Raw genomic sequence first — 18,159 nt, forward strand, 5'->3', positions numbered from 1 at the left:
AGGACGAAAAGCCCACTTTCCGTCATGATTTTTTGTCATAGAAGTAGGAGCCCACCACATCTATGATGATACCGGGTTTTGTCACAATTATCGTCATAGAAGTGTCATATGTATGACAGAAAAAATTTCGTTCGGCCCAAAATGTCAAGGATGTGTCTTTTTTTTGTAGTGTGGTTATCCCAGTCATAGGCTGCAACCATCACTTAATTAAAACTGAAGCAATACAAGGAGCTATCAGAAATTGGCATTATATGGCTAATGATCATATTATATAGAGTAGCAACAACACCACTTTAATTACCAGCGTACATATAATGAACATGTGCCTATAGTCAACATGTAATGTTGTACCTCAACCGGTCTAACTACATAACTAGATATCCTTTAAGCAAGTCAGAGCATGCTTTTCAATCCAGGTGGATAAACTAAACAACTTTTTAGATAAATCGCAATCAATAAAGGGAACTAAAGCTAAAAAGTATATAGTAGCAGTGACCTAGAGCCTAGAACATTCGTTTTATAAAGGTTGTCCACAACTAAAAGACCGTCACAGAAATACAGAGAGCAAAACCGCAGTTGAATTGGTTGCTGGAAGGGTTGCTACGTTATCCGACGGGGCCGCCTCACGGCGTACCCTTCCTCTGCCGGTCACCGGAACAGCTCCAACTCCCTCTGTGTGCAAGAGCCCATCACACACCAAGAATCACCAAGAGGCCAACAATGTTGCATAAAATAGGTAGACATGGATCAGATACGCAAGATCTACATCACGAAGCAAGCATAAGAGGAAGGAAAAAAGCTGACCTTGCCCGAAGGGAAGGGAGGACGCGCTGCCATCGGCATGAGTTGAAGGGAGAGCAGCCGAGCTTATCTGGAAGTAGGTGGCATCTGTCCGCCTCACACCAACAGGAAGAGAGAGCACCACATTTATAAATCTAGCCTTTTCTTTTAGTTCCTCATAATTTGCTTTTGATAAGGTCTCTTCTATATGTAAAGGAGATGCTGACAAACAATATAGGTGCTTCACACAACTAAACTGCCAACGGATGACTGAATGAATGTAGGTCTGAAATCCAAGTTGAGTACCCCCAAGAATTGAACGATAAAGGAATTAGCATCCTCATAATTTGCTTTTGATAAGGTCTCTTCTATATGTAAAGGAGATGCTGACAAACAATATAGGTGCTTCACACAACTAAACTGCCAACAGATGACTGACTGAATGTAGGTCTGAAATCCAAGCTGAGTACCCCCAATAATTGAGCGATAAAGGAATTAGCATTGTATAGAAACAATTTGCAGGACATGATGGTTTCTGCAGCTCACAACCATATATAACCGCAAACAAAGCTAAACTGCTGCTAAGAAGCTAGCAGGCAACTAAAGTCTGTGAAACTGATGAACTACTATTTGTTAGCCAAAGGAAAAAAATTCCAAGAAAACCAAAGAACGACACAGGAGCCATCATGGCTATACCAACATCATATTAAGAAATGCAAAGGAATAGCTAAAGAACAATTACTTCAATAGCCCAGCTTAGCTTATATAATGCACCACATATGTTGCATGTTGACTGAAACCAAACTATTTCCTAAAACTATGTCTCAAGAATATCCTATTTAAAATTTAGAGGAAGTAAGATGCCAAAGCAAGCAAATTTAATGTATATGGGAGGGCTTTCCACCTGGATTTTATTACCGTATCAGGAAGTTCATGTCTAGAGCTGCGGAGGCAAAAAGGTCCAGAGAAATAATGTTGCACAGAAGCAGCATAGGCAAGCTTCCATGGACTGCTCAGCATTTCTAATGTTCAGAAATGAGAAGTCGAGATATGGATTGAGCATCAGTATTATTTCAGCCTGCGTAAAATCAAATCAAATGTATGAGTACTATTGCTTTTCAGATTCAAAATGATCAAAAGTAATGAAATAACGCCAAAGTCAATCGACAACATGATTTGGGACCAGAAAGCTATTAAACCATTTATAGGAAAAGTGTCACATAATATGTTACTATGACAGGTTTATTGAAGACAGAATAATCATGAGCAATCCAAAATGAAGAAAGTAATTTCTTACATAAACAACAGCCAGCTGAGCTGCCGCCAATTCATGTTCCTGCAACCTGTAATAACACACTCGAGTTAATGGGATAAGAACACGTATTATTTTTAGTGCAAACAAAACTGATTACCCTTAAAGATAAACCAGGTGTTGTAATTGAAGTAACTGTAAGAAAATATCATCACTGCGCTTTTGAACCTGCAGCTAACAAAAAAGATAGATCAGAATGCCCGTTAAGATACACTTGCCAGTCAAAAGTGACTATAAGTTGGTTGAGGAAACATGAGTAACACCCATGTTGCAGATTTATATGAACAGGAAAGGATACCACATATGGCAACATGACAGTCATGTAGTTCTAAATCAAGGGTTCATTCAGGAAAGCAGACAACATCAAAAGTGCTCATTCATATGAACCAAATAACGTAATATTTGCCAAGAACACAAGGGTGTAAAATTATAATAACAGCATGAATCGCCGTCTCAATCAATAACTTAAGCTAGGAAAAAAAGAGTAAATCATTCCCGCTGGTGTTTTATTTCCATTCACGAGTCATTGTCATCAAATTATCTTGTCTCTTCCTTTGTGTGAGATTGCACCTACATATTCATGTCAGAATCATACATGAGATTTTTTACTGACATAATTAAACAAAGATCATGCTTTGAATAAATCCTGACTGGACGCTAGCATTTATACCATGGTTTGTAGCACCAGGCACAATCAATTTAAAATGTAAAATAGATGGAGCAAGCACAAAAAGGCCACCAAAACATGGGGTATGAATATGGTACAGAGATTATTCATCACTTGTAGGAACGAAATTGAGGTACAAAATATGAATCGTGGTAAGGGGATATGCTAGAGAGAGAAGATTCAAAAGGAGCACAGATTCACCTGGGACTTAGACCTTTGATTTGGCGGCCATGGAAGAAAATACCTAGCCGAGCAGTGTTGCCTTGCTCGATGCTATCAAGAAGAAGCCCCAAATCAGCTTAGTCGATTCACTAAAAGGAAGAACAGAGAAAAAAATTCTTTGGGATCTCCCATGAACAACAACAAAACTATTCTAGAAGAAATACTACTACTCCTGCAAGGAGAATAAACATGTGAAACAATAGAGCAACCATAGCAAAACAATGGGTCAGAAAGCTTGCCTTGCTCCGCACTGCAACTATGCTTGCTGCCTCCTCGCATCCCTTGCCTACCGGGGTTAATCACCTTAATTCATTATCCTTCCATCTGCAACATAAGTCCCGAAGTAAATAACTGCGAATGAAAATACATGATGGATAATAAGTACACGGATTGGTCCACCTACCAATTTAGCCAACAAGCCATCGAGTAGCATCACAACATGCCATCATTTGGGATCTTTCTTCACGGAACTTTAATTGAGATATCTCACATTCTACCCACAAAACCTTCGAGCCATCTCTATCCAACCAATCTGTGCATAAAAAGCATGGTTAATTAAAATAGGAAGTAATCCAAACAAATGGTATTTCTGAAAGAAAGAGGTAGGAGCAAGCATACATAACAATCAATGGCATCACATAATAGCAGACAAGGATCAAAGTTATGTGGTACTTCACGAATCATAACAAAAGGTAGTACACCCCACAAACATATATATAGGAATTGATCAAAATACATAGCTTCATATGAGAATTCTGGAATCATACTTTCGAGAGATTTGCCCCTGACTCTTTCTGGCACACACGCAAGCAAAAGAGCAGATTAGCTTCATATGAGAATTCTGGAATCATACTTTAGAGGGATTTTCCCCTGTCTCTTTCCGACAAACACGTAAGCAAAAGAGCAGGTTGTCAATCGCCTTGTAGTAGGCAGCAAACCAAGCAACTGCACTGCAACTTACTCAAATTGGATCGATAAATTGCTGCAGTTGTATCTGGTATTACACCGTTGCAGGGCAATACAATTAACTATAGAGAGATTAATTAAATTTCCAGTGTTAATTGATGGCCAACACAACTTCTGTAACTCCCACATCTTTCAGAGTCTCGATCTGGCGAGAGAGGCATTACAAAAGAAATTAAGCACAAGATACACTGAACAGTTCCCACATCTTTCGGAGCCAGGATCTAGTGATGAAGGCATTACAAAAAAATAATCACAAGATACACTAAAAAATTAAAGGTTTTTGTTCACTGTTTGTTGTCCTAGAGCATAGAGGATATCATGACTGACCTAATCTGCAAATTTTGCAGGAAATATCTATGTACGGGTATCAAAAGGAGAATATCTTGACTCACGTAATTTCCTCTAGGACAACAGGCAAATCCACAAGAAAGAGAGAGGAGGAAACTATGGAGAAGTGGGCTTACCTTCGGGGGAGCCCGGTGGTGGCAGTTGACGTCGTAGTATGGAGCGTGCTGCACCCTGGTGGCCACCTCGTCGCCGGCCAGCACGGATCCGCAGGGAGGCACGACAACCTTGCCACGTGCACCTCCTTCACCCTCCACCACACCGGCGACGCCCTCCCTCTTTGGTCGCGTCCTTCACAGTGCCGTCGGGTAGGTGGCAGGGATGGCGTGGCGACGACGGACTGGGAGGATGGTGGCGGCGGCGGCGGACGGGGAGGATGGTGGCGGCGGCGGGTAGGGAGGATGGCTGGCGGGGAGCGAGTCGGCGACTGAGCGAAGACGCGGGGCGGGGAGGGTGGTCGACGGCCACGGGAGGAGAGGAGGCAGGGTGGCGGCGTGAGGGGTGGGAGGAAACGGGAGGGGGTCGGGTGAGAGGAAACGGGAGGGGGTCGGGTGAGAGTGGGAAAGGAGAGAGGCAGCTAGGGTTTCACCACAGGGGTGTTGTCTTTTATACCTCCATGTGTGAAAAGACGAGAATGCCCTCGGTGGGGCATGGAAATTACTGGCGGTGGCATGGATAGCAGTGTTTGCATTTGATCCGACGGCCAGGCTCTCTCCATCACACGATCCGACGGCCAGGCTCTCTCCATCACACGATCCAACGGCCAGATCTCGTTTGGACACGCAATCGGACGGTCCAAAATCACATGGCCTTAGGAGGCTTCATTTTGTTCTGGACTCTAACAATGGGATTGTCATGACTTTAGTTCACTCTTTATCATATGAAAATGCATTTTAACTAACACTCATGTGACCATATTTTTCAACACAATGAACTTGTTTGACTACCTATTTTTTCTGGAGCTCTAGATTATGATTGAAATCAGTATCATAGCCAGGATTGTGCCAAGTCCTGAGCAAGCCCTAGGCCAATCACTAGCTACAGTGCTAAAATAATGTTAAAGTTGCTACACTGAACGAATCAATCTAGTCTCACCACCCAGACCATGGCCCTGACAGCCTTGGGCTTGGCTACGCCCTTCATTGAAACGGTGATCGACATGTGATCATGTAACACCCCAGGGCCGACACTATGCAGATCTAGCACCTCTGCTAGCATCCGCATAATATCGTTCCTATGGGCCCACTAAACAAAACATGTATACTAAAAGCGTAGTACAAAATAAAATGTCAACGTAACGCACGCACGCGAGCATCAACTTAACAAGGCCGTCCATCCATCCATCAATCCATGAACTTTTCTCGAATGTCAATTTTTTTTAATGATACAAACAAAATTTTCATTGAAAATTTATGATTTAAAAAAAAGCAGCAGCAACGACACCAACAAAAAAGACTTTGATTGTACTGTATAAAAAAAAACACAAGGGCCACAATCATGTCACATCTGGATGAGCCATGCACTCTCTATTCTTTTCTAAAATCGCACATTTGGATGGATGGGATGGGATGGCATGCCATGTGCCACCGTCCGAATCCGCCGCCCAGCCTCACCGGTCAGCATGTCCTCCGTCCTGCAGCTGGCAGCTTCACCTTCTGTTTCCAGTCTCTATATTTTCGCAATGAAAGGAAAAAAAATAATCTGTTTCCAGTCTCTATATTTTCGCAATGAAAGGAAAAAAAGTTGCAGCCTTTTTTGCAGTGAAAATCGCGCACGCGGCGCCGTGCGTTCCGGCGGCCACCTCGGGCGCACGAACGGTGAGGGGCGCCACCACCCCTTCCCTCCCTCCCGTCCCTTCCACCTACCCCCACCCCGCCCGCTCGCGCGCGCGCGCGCCCCTCCGGCACCAGCACAGCGCAGCGCAATGGGGCAAAACCCGAGGCCCGTTGGTGAATAACCACCGTGGGGCGTGCCACCCCGCGCGCGAGCCTCTCTCCCACCACCACCACCACCCCGCCCGCGTCTCCCTCCCCTCCACCACCCACCCCCGCCCCGCGTCTCTCTCGCCCGGAGCGGCAGGCAGGAGGCGGAGAGGACGACCACCGCCCACCCACCCACCCACCACCACCACCGGCGCCGCGGCTGGCGCCCACCGCGTTCCCCACGTCGCCGTCGCCGCCGCCGCCGCCCGATCCGACCCACCGACAGGCCGGCTTGGCCCTCGTAGTAAATGTACGCGACTCGCTTCCTCTCGTCGTGTCTCCGCATTGGTGCCGTCTGAATTGTGGTTGTGTTGTGTCATCGCGGACGATGCGGTCGTGTTGCAGCTAGGTTTCGATTCTGCTTTGCCGATCGCCACGGGCAAAACTCTCGAAATGATTCCATTCACCAACTCGGGTTTGACCAAAATGTAGCTTGACCTGGTAGGTTTGGGGGGAAACTCGCAGCCTGATTTCGTCAATTCTGAATCCATATCATTGGTCGGCTGTTCGATGGCGCGCCTGCGTCGATGACATTGTGAGAACTTGCGTCATGGGGTGTTTGTAAGGGATTGATGCTAGCGCGCGCGCCAATGGCATTGTTGTGTGGTGTTCGTAAGGGGCTGATGCTAGTAATTGCCAAAGCACGTTGCAATGACACTAATTAACATGTGCATTATCAATTCTGCCTGCAGTAGTAGAGGATGGGTGTGATATCGCGGAAGGTCCTGCCAGTGTGCGGGGCCCTGTGCTACTTCTGCCCCGGGCTCAGGGCACGGTCCAGGCAACCCGTTAAGCGGTACAAGAAGATCCTTGCTGAAATCTTCCCCAGATCACAGGTTGGGCCATCTCCGTCTTTCATGTTACCATGATGCGGCACTAGCCGGTGTTCCGGATCAATGTAAAAATCATCTTGTGCTTTTGCGATGTAGGACGAAGAACCAAATGAGAGAAGGATCGGGAAGCTGTGCGAGTACGCCGCCAAGAACCCTCTTCGAGTGCCCAAGGTTCCCCCTCTTCTCTTCACAACCTGAAATGTTTACTCAATTGTTTTGGTAACTTGCGTGCATTCTAATGTGTGTTCATATTTGAGCAGATCACAGTTTACCTGGAGCAAAGGATTTACAAGGAATTAAGAGCCGAGCAGTATGGTTTTGCAAAAGTGGTGATGCTGATATACCGCAGACTGCTGGTTTCTTGCAAAGAACAAATGTCAGTCTTACTTTCCAACTATCTGTTTGCTCATGTCACTAGATTCCATAAGATTATTTGCAGAAATGAGCACCATCCTAGTGACATTTATTATATCTGAATGGCAATAAATATGAAGGTGATTTGCTCAATGCAGGCCACTGCTTGCGAGTAGCTTACTAAGCATTGTACACACACTTTTGGATCAAAAGAGGCAGGATGACATGCGCATAATAGCTTGTGAAACCTTGTTTGATTTTGCTGTCAATCAGGTATGCCCGTTGGCCTAATCCTCAGTGGATGGCATTATTCGATACCTAAAATGGCATAACGCCTATTTTGTGTTTACATTCTTGTGTATTCCAGGTGGATGGTACATATCAGTTCAATCTAGAAGGGCTGGTTCCAAGACTTTGTGAACTAGCTCAAGAAGCAGGAGAGGATCAGAGAGCAACTTCACTGCGTGCTGCAGGCCTGCAAGCTCTTTCAGCTATGGTACGCTCTATCACAACACAATATCAAACAAGTACTACATCTTAACGTTGATTGCTAAAAATGGTGAAGTGAATGGGACAATTTCAAGTGTAGGAGACTGTCATTGCCAAAAGAGGTTCAAAATAACACATCTGACACACATATTTTATATTAGAATTTGGTGCATTCCTTATCATTTGATGAATGAAATATCATAAGCAATAAATAGTACTTCCTCCGTCCACTATTATAAGACCTTTTGGATATCTTAATATGGACTACATACGGATTGAAATGTGTGAACAAACACACTAAAACGCATCTATATTCATCCGATTCAGAAAAAGTTAAAACATCTTATAATACTGAACGGAGGGAGTAAATGCTAACTAAATATCTTTCAAGCGGACTTGACATCCAGTTACTGTTTCCCAACAGAAATTCTAGATAGATCCATTCATTCTCACAACTTATTTCTACAACCAAGGATGCTCACTCCAATTGTATCCATATTATCCTCTATTGCTCTAATTTATTTTCTAGGTTTTCTATTTGTGCTCCAGTGTAGTCATAGGACTCACATGAATGATGTAAAATGGAAGTGTCATTCATTTATTATACACTAACTACTTTCCTCAAGCTTATACACTAATTACTCTAAACATATGGATCTTACAAACCAAATATTATCAGCAGTCATAATATTCTTCTTGTGTTAAACAGATCTGGTTCATGGGAGAGCTTTCTCATATCTCGTCAGAGTTTGATAATGTAAGTAATATCTGCACAGTACTTTTCTTTCTGTATCTTTCTTTGTCATATTTACTGCATAAAAAAACTATGCTTCATTCCTGGCCTATCTAAATCCTAACCCAGCTAGTATAGGTGAAATGACCATGAACTGCCTCTCTTAAGAGGTTGTCATATAATTGTTAAGTTAAAAAAATATCAAGACCACTTCTAGAGAAGAGATATGTAACTTGCTAATGCGTGGGAGTTTTCTTATTGGTATTTATTTTGGTTAGTATCAGATTTCAACTCCTTGCACAAGTAGACCGTATTTCCAATTGTTCCATCATAGCTTTTCTTTTTATATATTCATTTCCAGGTTGTTGAAGTTGTATTGGAAAACTACAAACCTCAGAGGGCCCAGATTGATGACCAAGTTACCAAAGTTCCAGACAATGAATTTGCACAAGAAGTCCCCAAAACAGAGGAAAATAACTCCCCCTTTGTCATTATCGAGATCCCCACCTGGGAGAGCATAGTTAATGCTAAGGGAGGAGTTAACCTGCCTACGTAATATAACTGTATTCCTACTCTTTGTCTGTTTGATTTTTATTCTGTAGTTGGCTTCTCAACAGACTCCTGTGCTGCAGGGAAGATGCTAAGGATCCTAAGCTTTGGTCCAGAATCTGTGTGCACAATATGGCAAAGTTTGCTAGGGAGGCAACAACATTCCGTCGTATCTTAGAGTCTGTGTTCCGGTGCTTTGGTAGCAGTAGTTCCTGGTCACCAGATAATGGACTTGCTCTGTGTGTATTGTTAGACATGCAACTGTTAGTGGAACACTCAGGTACTTCATTTGCATTCTATGAGAACATAGAAGTATGTCGTATTAAAGCAACCCAGTTTCTTATTTTGTTTAAATGACTTACACAGGGCTAAACATGCACTTACTGCTGGCTCTACTGATAAAGCATATTGAAAACAAAGCAATGGTGAAGCAACCAGACATGCAGCTTAGCATCGTGGAAGTGGCAGCTATCCTTGCAGAGCAATCTAATGCTCAGGCTTCAGTAGCAACTATAGGTGCCATAAGTGATCTAGTCAGGCATTTAAAGAGAACATTCCATATTACTCTTGGTAGCAAAGATGTGGAGCTAGTAAAAAGGAACGAAAAATACCGAAAAGCCATAGATGAATGCCTAGTGGAACTGGCAAAGAAGGTATGTTTTCTTTTCTGTTCATCTGAAATTTTATGCTTTATCTGCTTGTTCCTTCTGTAAATACAAGATTTTAACTGATGCCCTCCAGAAGTCTGAGCTGTGCAATTATATAGTTATCTTCAAGTGAAGATCTCTCCAAAATGCATGGACGGATCATTAAGACTATTGTGTTGATCAGGTATCTGATGCTGGGCCAGTTCTTGATATGATGGCGGTGATGCTAGAGAACATTTCAAGCACTCCTGTTGTGGCCAGATCAACTGCGGCTGCTGTTTATCGCACAGCTCAAATAATTGCGTCTGTGCCAAATATTCAATATCAGAATAAGGTATAATCTTGAAGCAAAAAAAAAGTGAAGTGCTTAAATTCATCTCAGGCAGCAGTACCATTTTCTGCTTCGGAAATTTATCTTCTTTATATGCTGTCAGGTGTTCCCAGAAGCTCTATTTCATCAGTTACTCTTAACAATGATCCACCCTGATCATGAAGCTCGTGTGGCTGCCCACCGCATATTTGCTATTGTCTTGGTCCCCTCCTCCGTTTCCCCTATACTTCAAGCAAGTGCTACAAGCCAGGCTAGGGCACATGACATGCAGAGAACACTCTCTAGGGCTGTCTCCGTGTTTTCATCTTCAGCTGCTATCTTTGACAAGTTGAAAAAGGATAAGCACTCTGACAATTCACAAGGAGAAAGCAAGAGTAATTCGCACGGCGTTAGTGAAGAGACTGGAAGTGCTAATCGGCAAAAGCTACCTGTGTCTCAAAGCCGCCGCAGTAGCATGAGAATGCCTAACTTCTCCATGAAAAAAGGTCCATCAATGGCTTTGAGAGCTCCTTCATCTGTTAAAGCTCCCTCCATTGTTCTTAGAGGTCCTTCAATGGCTCTGAGAGCACCTTCTATGTCTGTGAAGGAAGAAAAAAAATCCTCAAGCAAGTCAGATGATGAAATGGTACCTCCATAAATAATCTTTCTTCAATTCAGGATTATTAACTAAAAAGTCAATGACCTTTGAGTAAAATATTTATTACCATGAATAATCATTTCTGCAATATATTGAATGCGTTCAGGATACACTTTTGCTGAAGTTGAGTAGTCGTCAGATCACCCTTTTGCTGACATCCATTTGGGCTCAAGCAGTATCTCCTGAGAACACTCCTGCAAACTATGAAGCCATTGCTCATACCTACAGCTTGCTTTTGTTGTTTTCTGGATGCAAGGTAACCTACTCTTCCAATAAAATTCTTTTCTTTTCTTCATCATTCTTGGCATGATTATGTGCTTGTAAAACAGACACTAGATATTTAATGCAAAACCTTAATCTCATCCTAACCAAGGATCCACTTTGCGGAACTAAATGTTCCACTTTGCGGATGAGTATCAACACTGGGGAGCAAAGTGTTATACAGTTTCAGGCAGTTGACACCCAAAAGAGCAAAGTGTTTTATTTCTATTTCTTCTAATGAATTAACATCTATTCGTGCTTCAGCTCAAAACCAGAATGATATCTCTATCATGAATTCATGATATCCTCTTTTCTTATGGTTTTCCTTCCTTTGCTCTTCCAGGCATCCATTCTTGAGGCTCTTACTCAGAGCTTTCAGGTTGCATTTGCTTTGAGGCACTATTCACTAACTGAAGCAGGTAACACAGTCTAATTGACTATAAGCATTATTAGCTGTAAATATAAATGCAGTGTTCCGCGTAACCTTTTTTTTTTGTAGAAAATATATAATCTAAAACTTATGTTGTTCATGAATCATGATGCTGTAATAATTGTTCAACAATATAATATGACGTTCTAATAATAACCTTACACTAGAATTCAGTTTTGACTCTTTTGCACCTATCTGAGTTTTCTGTTTGTTAACCTTGTAGAATTACCACCATCTCGACGCCGCTCCTTGTTTACTCTGGCTACAGCCATGACAATTTTCTCTTCAAGAGCTTTCAATGTGGCACCTCTTATTCCAATCTGTAAACAGATGATTAATGACAAAACGGTATGTGATAAAAGATCTCCCTTGTTTGGTTTCTGGTATATATTTTTTGATTATGGTAGTGTAACCTCCCAAACAAGACATGATCCTGCGAAATGATATGCTTAGATATTTTAAGTGGGATGAAGACATTAGCCCATTCTTGTTACTTTCCAGAATTTCTTGTTTTTCCCAACTGTTCATGTTCATATCACAAGTCCATGGCCTTTACTGAAAATTTTGTTTACCACACAATCACCTGAATTGTCACATTAAACATGTATAAGTATAATAATGACAATCACTTGTATACCTTCCTTTATTGTTTTCTTGCCATCGACAATGTACTGTGGTTTTTAGAATTCATTTGGTAAATATAGTGAAATTCACAGACCATGGTCATCCTCATTTATTTGTCCACCATGCTTATGTTACTATTCCTAATTTGTGTAACACATACTAGATGGATTTCAGTTGCATCTCTGTTTATTCTGGAGATTAACAAATTAGACTTGTTCACTGTGTTGCCATTGAACATATTTTCATTGCATCTCTACTTCATGTTGACATAGACCTTATATCTTGCGTTTGTTGGTGTTTTACCTAGGGCGATCCATTCCTCCATATAGTGGATGATAGTAAACTTCAGGCTGTGAAAGATTCCCCTGATAACCCATCGAAAATATACGGATCACCAGAGGACAATGCTAGCGCGTTGAAGGCCCTTGAAGCAATAGAAGTATCAGAAAATCAATCTCGAGAGTGCATCGTCTCTACAATCATGAACAATATAGCAAATATTATTGATGTAATGTTCACCTTCTCACTTGGTATTAGGTTCATCGTTTGAACCAATTTCCATGCAGCTGTTTTTTGACTTTTCTGTGTCTGCAGGCAGAGTTGCACAGTGTGAGAAGCCAACTGCTAAGTGACTTCGCTCCCGATGACATGTGCCCAATGAGCAATCAGTTCTTTGAAGAATCTGCTGAGCATTCAGTATCAGGATCTCATGAGAATGGCCACCATGAAGAGGTATGTGTGTCCCCCACATATATATTTGCCTACAGCTTTTACTTCTGAAACCACCATAATTTTGGACCACTGTATTCTTCGATTACTTTTGTTGCTAATTGAGTGTGTTCAATAGGCTATGCTGATTGACCTGGGAAATGAGAACGATATCTTTGGGGAAGCTTCAGGAAGTACAGCAGCTTCTGCAACATCTGTACCTACTGCAGATCTTATGAGTATTGATCAGCTTCTCGAAACAGTATGTCCTTGTCAGAATCCCATGCTTTTCTTTGGGTACTGTCATGATAAGATAGCCTGGCATGAGTTGATTACCGGTTCTGTCAGCAACTATCTGTCCTCTAGTAGCATATCTAGGCAGATTATCTCTAGAAAAGCAGACAGTCGAGGTTTATCAGGATTGAAATCGCACAATCTGAACAGAATGGCCGCTTCATTAACTTACATTTGTCATCATTTTGCCATTTCATAGGTCGGCGCAGACCCTGCACATCATACGGAAAAATCTTTTGTGTCAGCAGACATGCCATACATGGAAATGACTAGCCAATGCGAAGCCCTGACGATGGGGAAACAGCAGAAGATGTCTACCTTCATGAGCTTCCAGACGAACATGCAAGCAGCTCCGCTGCCAAGCCATCAGCCCAGCCAGATGGAGATGGCTCTCTTCCATGATCCGCCGTTGCCTCAGGTAGCATACTTTCCACTCTGCAGACCATTCTTCGGTCTGTTTCAACGCACCCGAGAGAAGCAGATTAGCAGTACATTTTAGCAAGATGCTGAAACCAACGAGGCTTTGTCTATGCAGGCCGGGGCGCAGAGCACGAACCCGTTCGCCGACGACAACTTCAAGGGTTACCCTGAGTACACGAACACCGGCAACCCGCAGCCGGCAGATGATCCCTTCCAGCAACATTTCCTGAAGCTGCCGGCGTCAAGCCCCTATGACAACTTCCTCAGGGCTGCAGGCTGCTGAGGCGAATGAGTTTCAGCCCGGAGCAGCAGCAGCAAGTCTGTCGTGTCACGTCTCGACGCATGGTAGTACCGAAACAGGTACGTAGTTCGCACGGATCAGGATCTCAGGTTGCTCACCAGAAATGTGGCAATGCCCATTGATGGTTTTTTGCCGGAAAAAGGCTGTAATATATCCGCGCGCGCGCGCACGCGCTGTTAGAGGGTCGACCGGATTCAGCACCCATTCTTTCCATTCTTTGTGTATAATAGTGGTATATAGGTTGGTTGCTGTCTTGTATATTATCTCCATCTCGGTGACGCGTAGAGAGGGACTGGGGGGAGCAGTGCCTTCTGGTGCCTTCTGGCGCAGAAGTGTTTGCATCCATGTAACATAACATGCTGCCACAATGGCAGCAGATTGCAGGAATATATGATGAAAATGGTGTGTATAATATGTGTACAAAGAAGTGCTCCCCCATCTACCAGAACATGCATCTGAATGATTGCCATTGTTGAGATCGAATCAGGCAGGTGCGATGATCTGAATTTGGCCTGACACCTGAATCGAAAGGTTTCCTTCTTTCCATCTGTACAGCATTTAGCCATTGCATAATTGCAACGCAATTGTGGCCTATGCACTTTATGCAAGAGTTGCGAGTGTGGAGGACGGTGAAGGAGTGGCTCGGCTTAGGGGCATTGCCGACAGATCTGTCAAGAATTGATGGACCAACATGTCGAAGATCACCGGAATGCCATGACCACCCTCACAGAGTCACGGTGCTCATCTCTTGGGTCATCTGGAATGGGAGGAACGCTAACGTCTTCGGGAAGAAATCGACACCACCATTCTACATTGTAAAGCTTATATAGGATGAGGCCAAGCTTTGGGTCACCGGGGGAGCTGACACCTGAGCGCTATCATGCCGCGAGATTAATCGGTTGATGTTACTTTTGTTGACGGGCTAGATATTAAGCTGCTTCCGTGTACTCTAAACCCCTTAATTAATGAATGAGGCAAGCATTTTGCCCCCGTTTCAAAAGAAAAGAGGGACGGCAAGTCTAGCTCTTGCCGCGTTTTCCCCCTCTCACTTTTCCTTTGTAAATGTTGGAAGTTGGCAGTTGTGTCCCTCGATTTGGATACGAATATGTGTTCCTAATATTCTCTGGGAACTGAGCAGCATCTTTTGACCAAATCATGCAGCAGGCAGTGACTCATCTGATTAATCAAGCTAGCCGTGGACCGTTACAGTCTTCAGGCAAGTGTACGTTCATCTGTCTCCAATCTACAGTATGATTTCGTTGTCACAGGTCATGCACCACGCCCGTCGTGGAGAGACGCAACCGGTTTAATTTTTGACTCGAGTAACAAAACATCATTCTTCTCCTCTCCTTTTGAGATTGTATGTACTCTGTCCGATCTCTCGCAGTAAAGCCGATTTGACTCGAGCAAACACCTTTGCAGTAAAGGCTTAGCGTGGCTAGCTTTTGCTGGATTAATTTGACCGTGGAAAAGGGAAATGCTCCTCACGATTTTCGCCTTGTCATATTTTACTGGTGCTATATATATCTGCGAATATGCATGCCACTCGCTGGTCGGCCACTGGAACGTGGCTGCCTTACCTCAGCCGGCATCATCATCAGAAAAATAATAAAAATAAAAGATCACGTCTCATGATAGTTTTTCTTCTGGGAAATTCAAGCGAAAGATACATACGTGGTAGTAGTTAATTTGGTTTAGTTCGGTATAATCATAATAACCATAATATAGTAGTACGGGGCAGTTGAGATGGCCGTTTTCTTGTGATCATGCATACGGAAGGAAACGCGTACGCGCGTCACAACTCTCAACGGCGAAATTAATAAGACACAGTAGCATGATCTTTGTACCTGATTGCCGAGAAAATTCGTGTCGACAAAAATAAGCTCACCGATCGTTCTCAGCTTAGACCGGTATTACCTCCCAGCTGCTTCACTCTGTGGTCAGTGAATGCTAGTAGAATCAATCCTACTTGGTCAGTGAATGCTAGTAGTAGAAGGGAACTATTCAATCCTACTTAATCGTCATTTCTTTTTTCCTCGTTACGAAAATGTAATATGACCCATAAACCAAATCATCAGTGCAGACATCCTGGAAATAAGTGCAGAAAGACTTCTTGGAAAATAAAAAAGTTACAACGAGATCCTTAGGGAGCCGACCGTCTTCTTCCTCCCCAACGGGCTGATGACGAGCCACCCCCAATGCTTCATCGCCGGAGCTAGCTTACTGTTGTTTACCGCGGGCATGAAGTCATCAACACCATACGGTCTTGACGAACCAGCGCCCTGCACGAGAAGTAGTCATCATCGAAAGAGTCACAAATCCAAGAGTCGAACCTCCATTATTTCTCATAGACCTTACGTCGGCACCAGAAGCCACACTGGTGCGACGAAGACGAGGCCAAAGGACCAAGCTGCAAAGAAAAGTCGTTCTTGCTGCCTCGCCGACAAATTTTTTTTTTGGACGAAAGGGGTTGCCCCCCTGCCCCAATTTTATAGATTGAAGCAGAACGAAAACCAGTCACATACAAGTCTTGCACTGATCAGGGAAATAAAAGCTACTCTACAGGGGACTACTTCACCCAGAGCTTGAGAGCAGAAGTTCTCTCCGCATAACACTGAATAAACTCTTTTTAACTTTTTATTACAGGACCCATGAGCGAAAGAAAGCAAAGAAAGCGAAGCCAAAGTAGAATCTTCAGATGCCTCGCTGACAAATCCTAACCTCACCCGCTAGAAAGGCCAATACAAATATACACGATTGAGCCATTGACTCTGCCATTGATGAAGAAACCCTCAAGATGGCAGGACTCGAGGAAACCTTATTCACCAAGCTGGCGTCTACACTCTACACCACCACCGAAGAGGCGCTGCCATGAAACCCTAACGTATCTATGGGTCGGCACCGAGGAACCCACAAAGACAGTAGGGTGTGAAGTGTTTTGCTTGGGAAACGAAGCATGCATGTTTTGTCAAAAGGTCGAGCTCCCTCCCCTCATGCCTACTAATTTTGTAGATATGACCTTCCACGCTTCGCACAACAACTCATCCTCCATCACCGAGTACCCCAACAAGAAGGTAAAAGAAAAGGCTCAATGACATTTGATCGAACACGTGCAGCGCGTGGTGTCCGTCTTGGACGACGTCAGCAAGGGGACGAAGGGTCCCTGATTGCTAGATCCTGGATGAAGGGCAGCATAGTCCAAGGCGGGCAGGCCCGTGGGTGGGGGCTTAAGACGTCCGACAATGACTGGGCGGCCGTCGGAGAGGTACAACGACAACACTGGATAAGGAGGGTGCGGATGCAGAGTAAGGGAGAAGCAGGGATAGAGTGGAAGAAAACTAGTACGGGAGGTGGATTTTAGTGAGCAGTAGGTGTCGGTGTCGGAGTACTAGGTGGCGCAAATTCGAACGACAGCAAATCTCACCCCAGTTTGCTTTTCGGTTTGCGAGGACAACAACCAAACACGCTCTCAGAGCAACGTCCGTGTTACTTCCTCTATACCATAGGGAGAAGTAGATGGGAAACTACGGTTGTGCAGTTCGATCCGAGCTTATGTGGGCTAGTGGTCGGCCTTGGAGGTGTCTTAACTACGCATAGGACTGCGAGCAGCGAATTCTAGAAAACCTATCTCCCCGGTGCTGCAAAGTGAGAAACTGTCTTACAAAAGGCATGGCATGAAAAGCATCGATCGACCACGGAAGCCAAGGTAGGTACGTAGTATAGTACTCCCTCCGTTTCTAAATATAAGTCTTTTTAGATATTTCAAATGAAATACAACATACGGATGTATATAGACATATTTTAGAATGTAGATTTACTCATTTTGCTCCGTATGCCGTGAGACAGGTACCTAGGCGCTTATCATCATATCAATACTGCTACCTAGGCGCTTATCGTAATGAACGTCGACAAAATGTGAACACAGCAGGTACGATTCGTTGAATTTGCTCCGCGCCACGTAGCGTCCGTTCCATGCCGTACCCGCACCGTACGTGAGAAGACCGCCATCAACGTCCAAAGGTGTGCTCGCCTGCTTATTGAGAGCGGCTGTTGCACGACTCTTCTCAGCTACTGTAGCTTTTCTTTGCTTGCCATTATCACGAAGACGACGACGGGCGCACCACCGTACGTATCAAAAGCACCGTCTTTTCCACACACACGCGCACAAAGAAAAAAGAAGACGACGAGGCTGTATGCACTGTGTCGCCGAAAGCCACCCCTGCTCGCTGCCGGATTATGTATTTTAGCAGCCCAATTTGACCGGGGATCGATTT

The 18,159-nt window shown here is 43.8% G+C and overlaps 1 protein-coding gene and 2 long non-coding RNA genes across 4 annotated transcripts; 1 reads left to right on the forward strand and 2 right to left on the reverse strand.

Annotated features, from left to right (window-relative positions):
* Positions 1 to 292: 292 nt before the first annotated feature.
* Positions 293 to 3,289, reverse strand: LOC123494718 (uncharacterized). Its single transcript, XR_006666318.2, has 7 exons — positions 3,221 to 3,289; positions 2,961 to 3,032; positions 2,193 to 2,662; positions 2,078 to 2,123; positions 1,699 to 1,858; positions 805 to 1,242; positions 293 to 672 (listed from the first exon to the last, which is right to left on the reverse strand). It is a non-coding gene; the product is annotated as an uncharacterized lncRNA (long non-coding RNA).
* LOC123494719 (uncharacterized) lies at positions 3,287 to 4,819 on the reverse strand. The gene is made up of 3 exons (XR_006666319.2): positions 4,412 to 4,819; positions 3,385 to 3,513; positions 3,287 to 3,305 (listed from the first exon to the last, which is right to left on the reverse strand). It is a non-coding gene; the product is annotated as an uncharacterized lncRNA (long non-coding RNA).
* A 1,183-nt stretch (positions 4,820 to 6,002) lies between these two features.
* LOC109774732 (protein SEMI-ROLLED LEAF 2) lies at positions 6,003 to 14,299 on the forward strand. 2 transcript variants are annotated; one of them, XM_020333496.4, is made up of 20 exons: positions 6,003 to 6,109; positions 6,967 to 7,110; positions 7,204 to 7,278; positions 7,368 to 7,483; positions 7,620 to 7,734; positions 7,829 to 7,957; positions 8,660 to 8,707; positions 9,045 to 9,235; positions 9,316 to 9,512; positions 9,599 to 9,885; positions 10,064 to 10,213; positions 10,314 to 10,835; positions 10,954 to 11,103; positions 11,452 to 11,527; positions 11,762 to 11,886; positions 12,470 to 12,670; positions 12,757 to 12,894; positions 13,010 to 13,132; positions 13,364 to 13,582; positions 13,700 to 14,299. In XM_020333496.4, exons 2-20 carry the CDS (start codon positions 6,976 to 6,978, stop codon positions 13,865 to 13,867), a joined length of 3,165 nt encoding a protein of 1,054 aa, XP_020189085.1. In that variant the 5' UTR covers positions 6,003 to 6,109; positions 6,967 to 6,975; the 3' UTR covers positions 13,868 to 14,299. The 2 variants fall into 2 exon arrangements, with proteins under 2 accessions (XP_020189085.1, XP_020189084.1); XM_020333495.4 differs by having other exon boundaries at positions 6,038 to 6,524.
* The last annotated feature ends 3,860 nt before the right edge of the window (positions 14,300 to 18,159 follow it).

The sequence above is a fragment of the Aegilops tauschii genome, chromosome 7 (assembly GCF_002575655.3).
Source record: "Aegilops tauschii subsp. strangulata cultivar AL8/78 chromosome 7, Aet v6.0, whole genome shotgun sequence".
NCBI lineage: Eukaryota > Viridiplantae > Streptophyta > Magnoliopsida > Poales > Poaceae > Aegilops > Aegilops tauschii.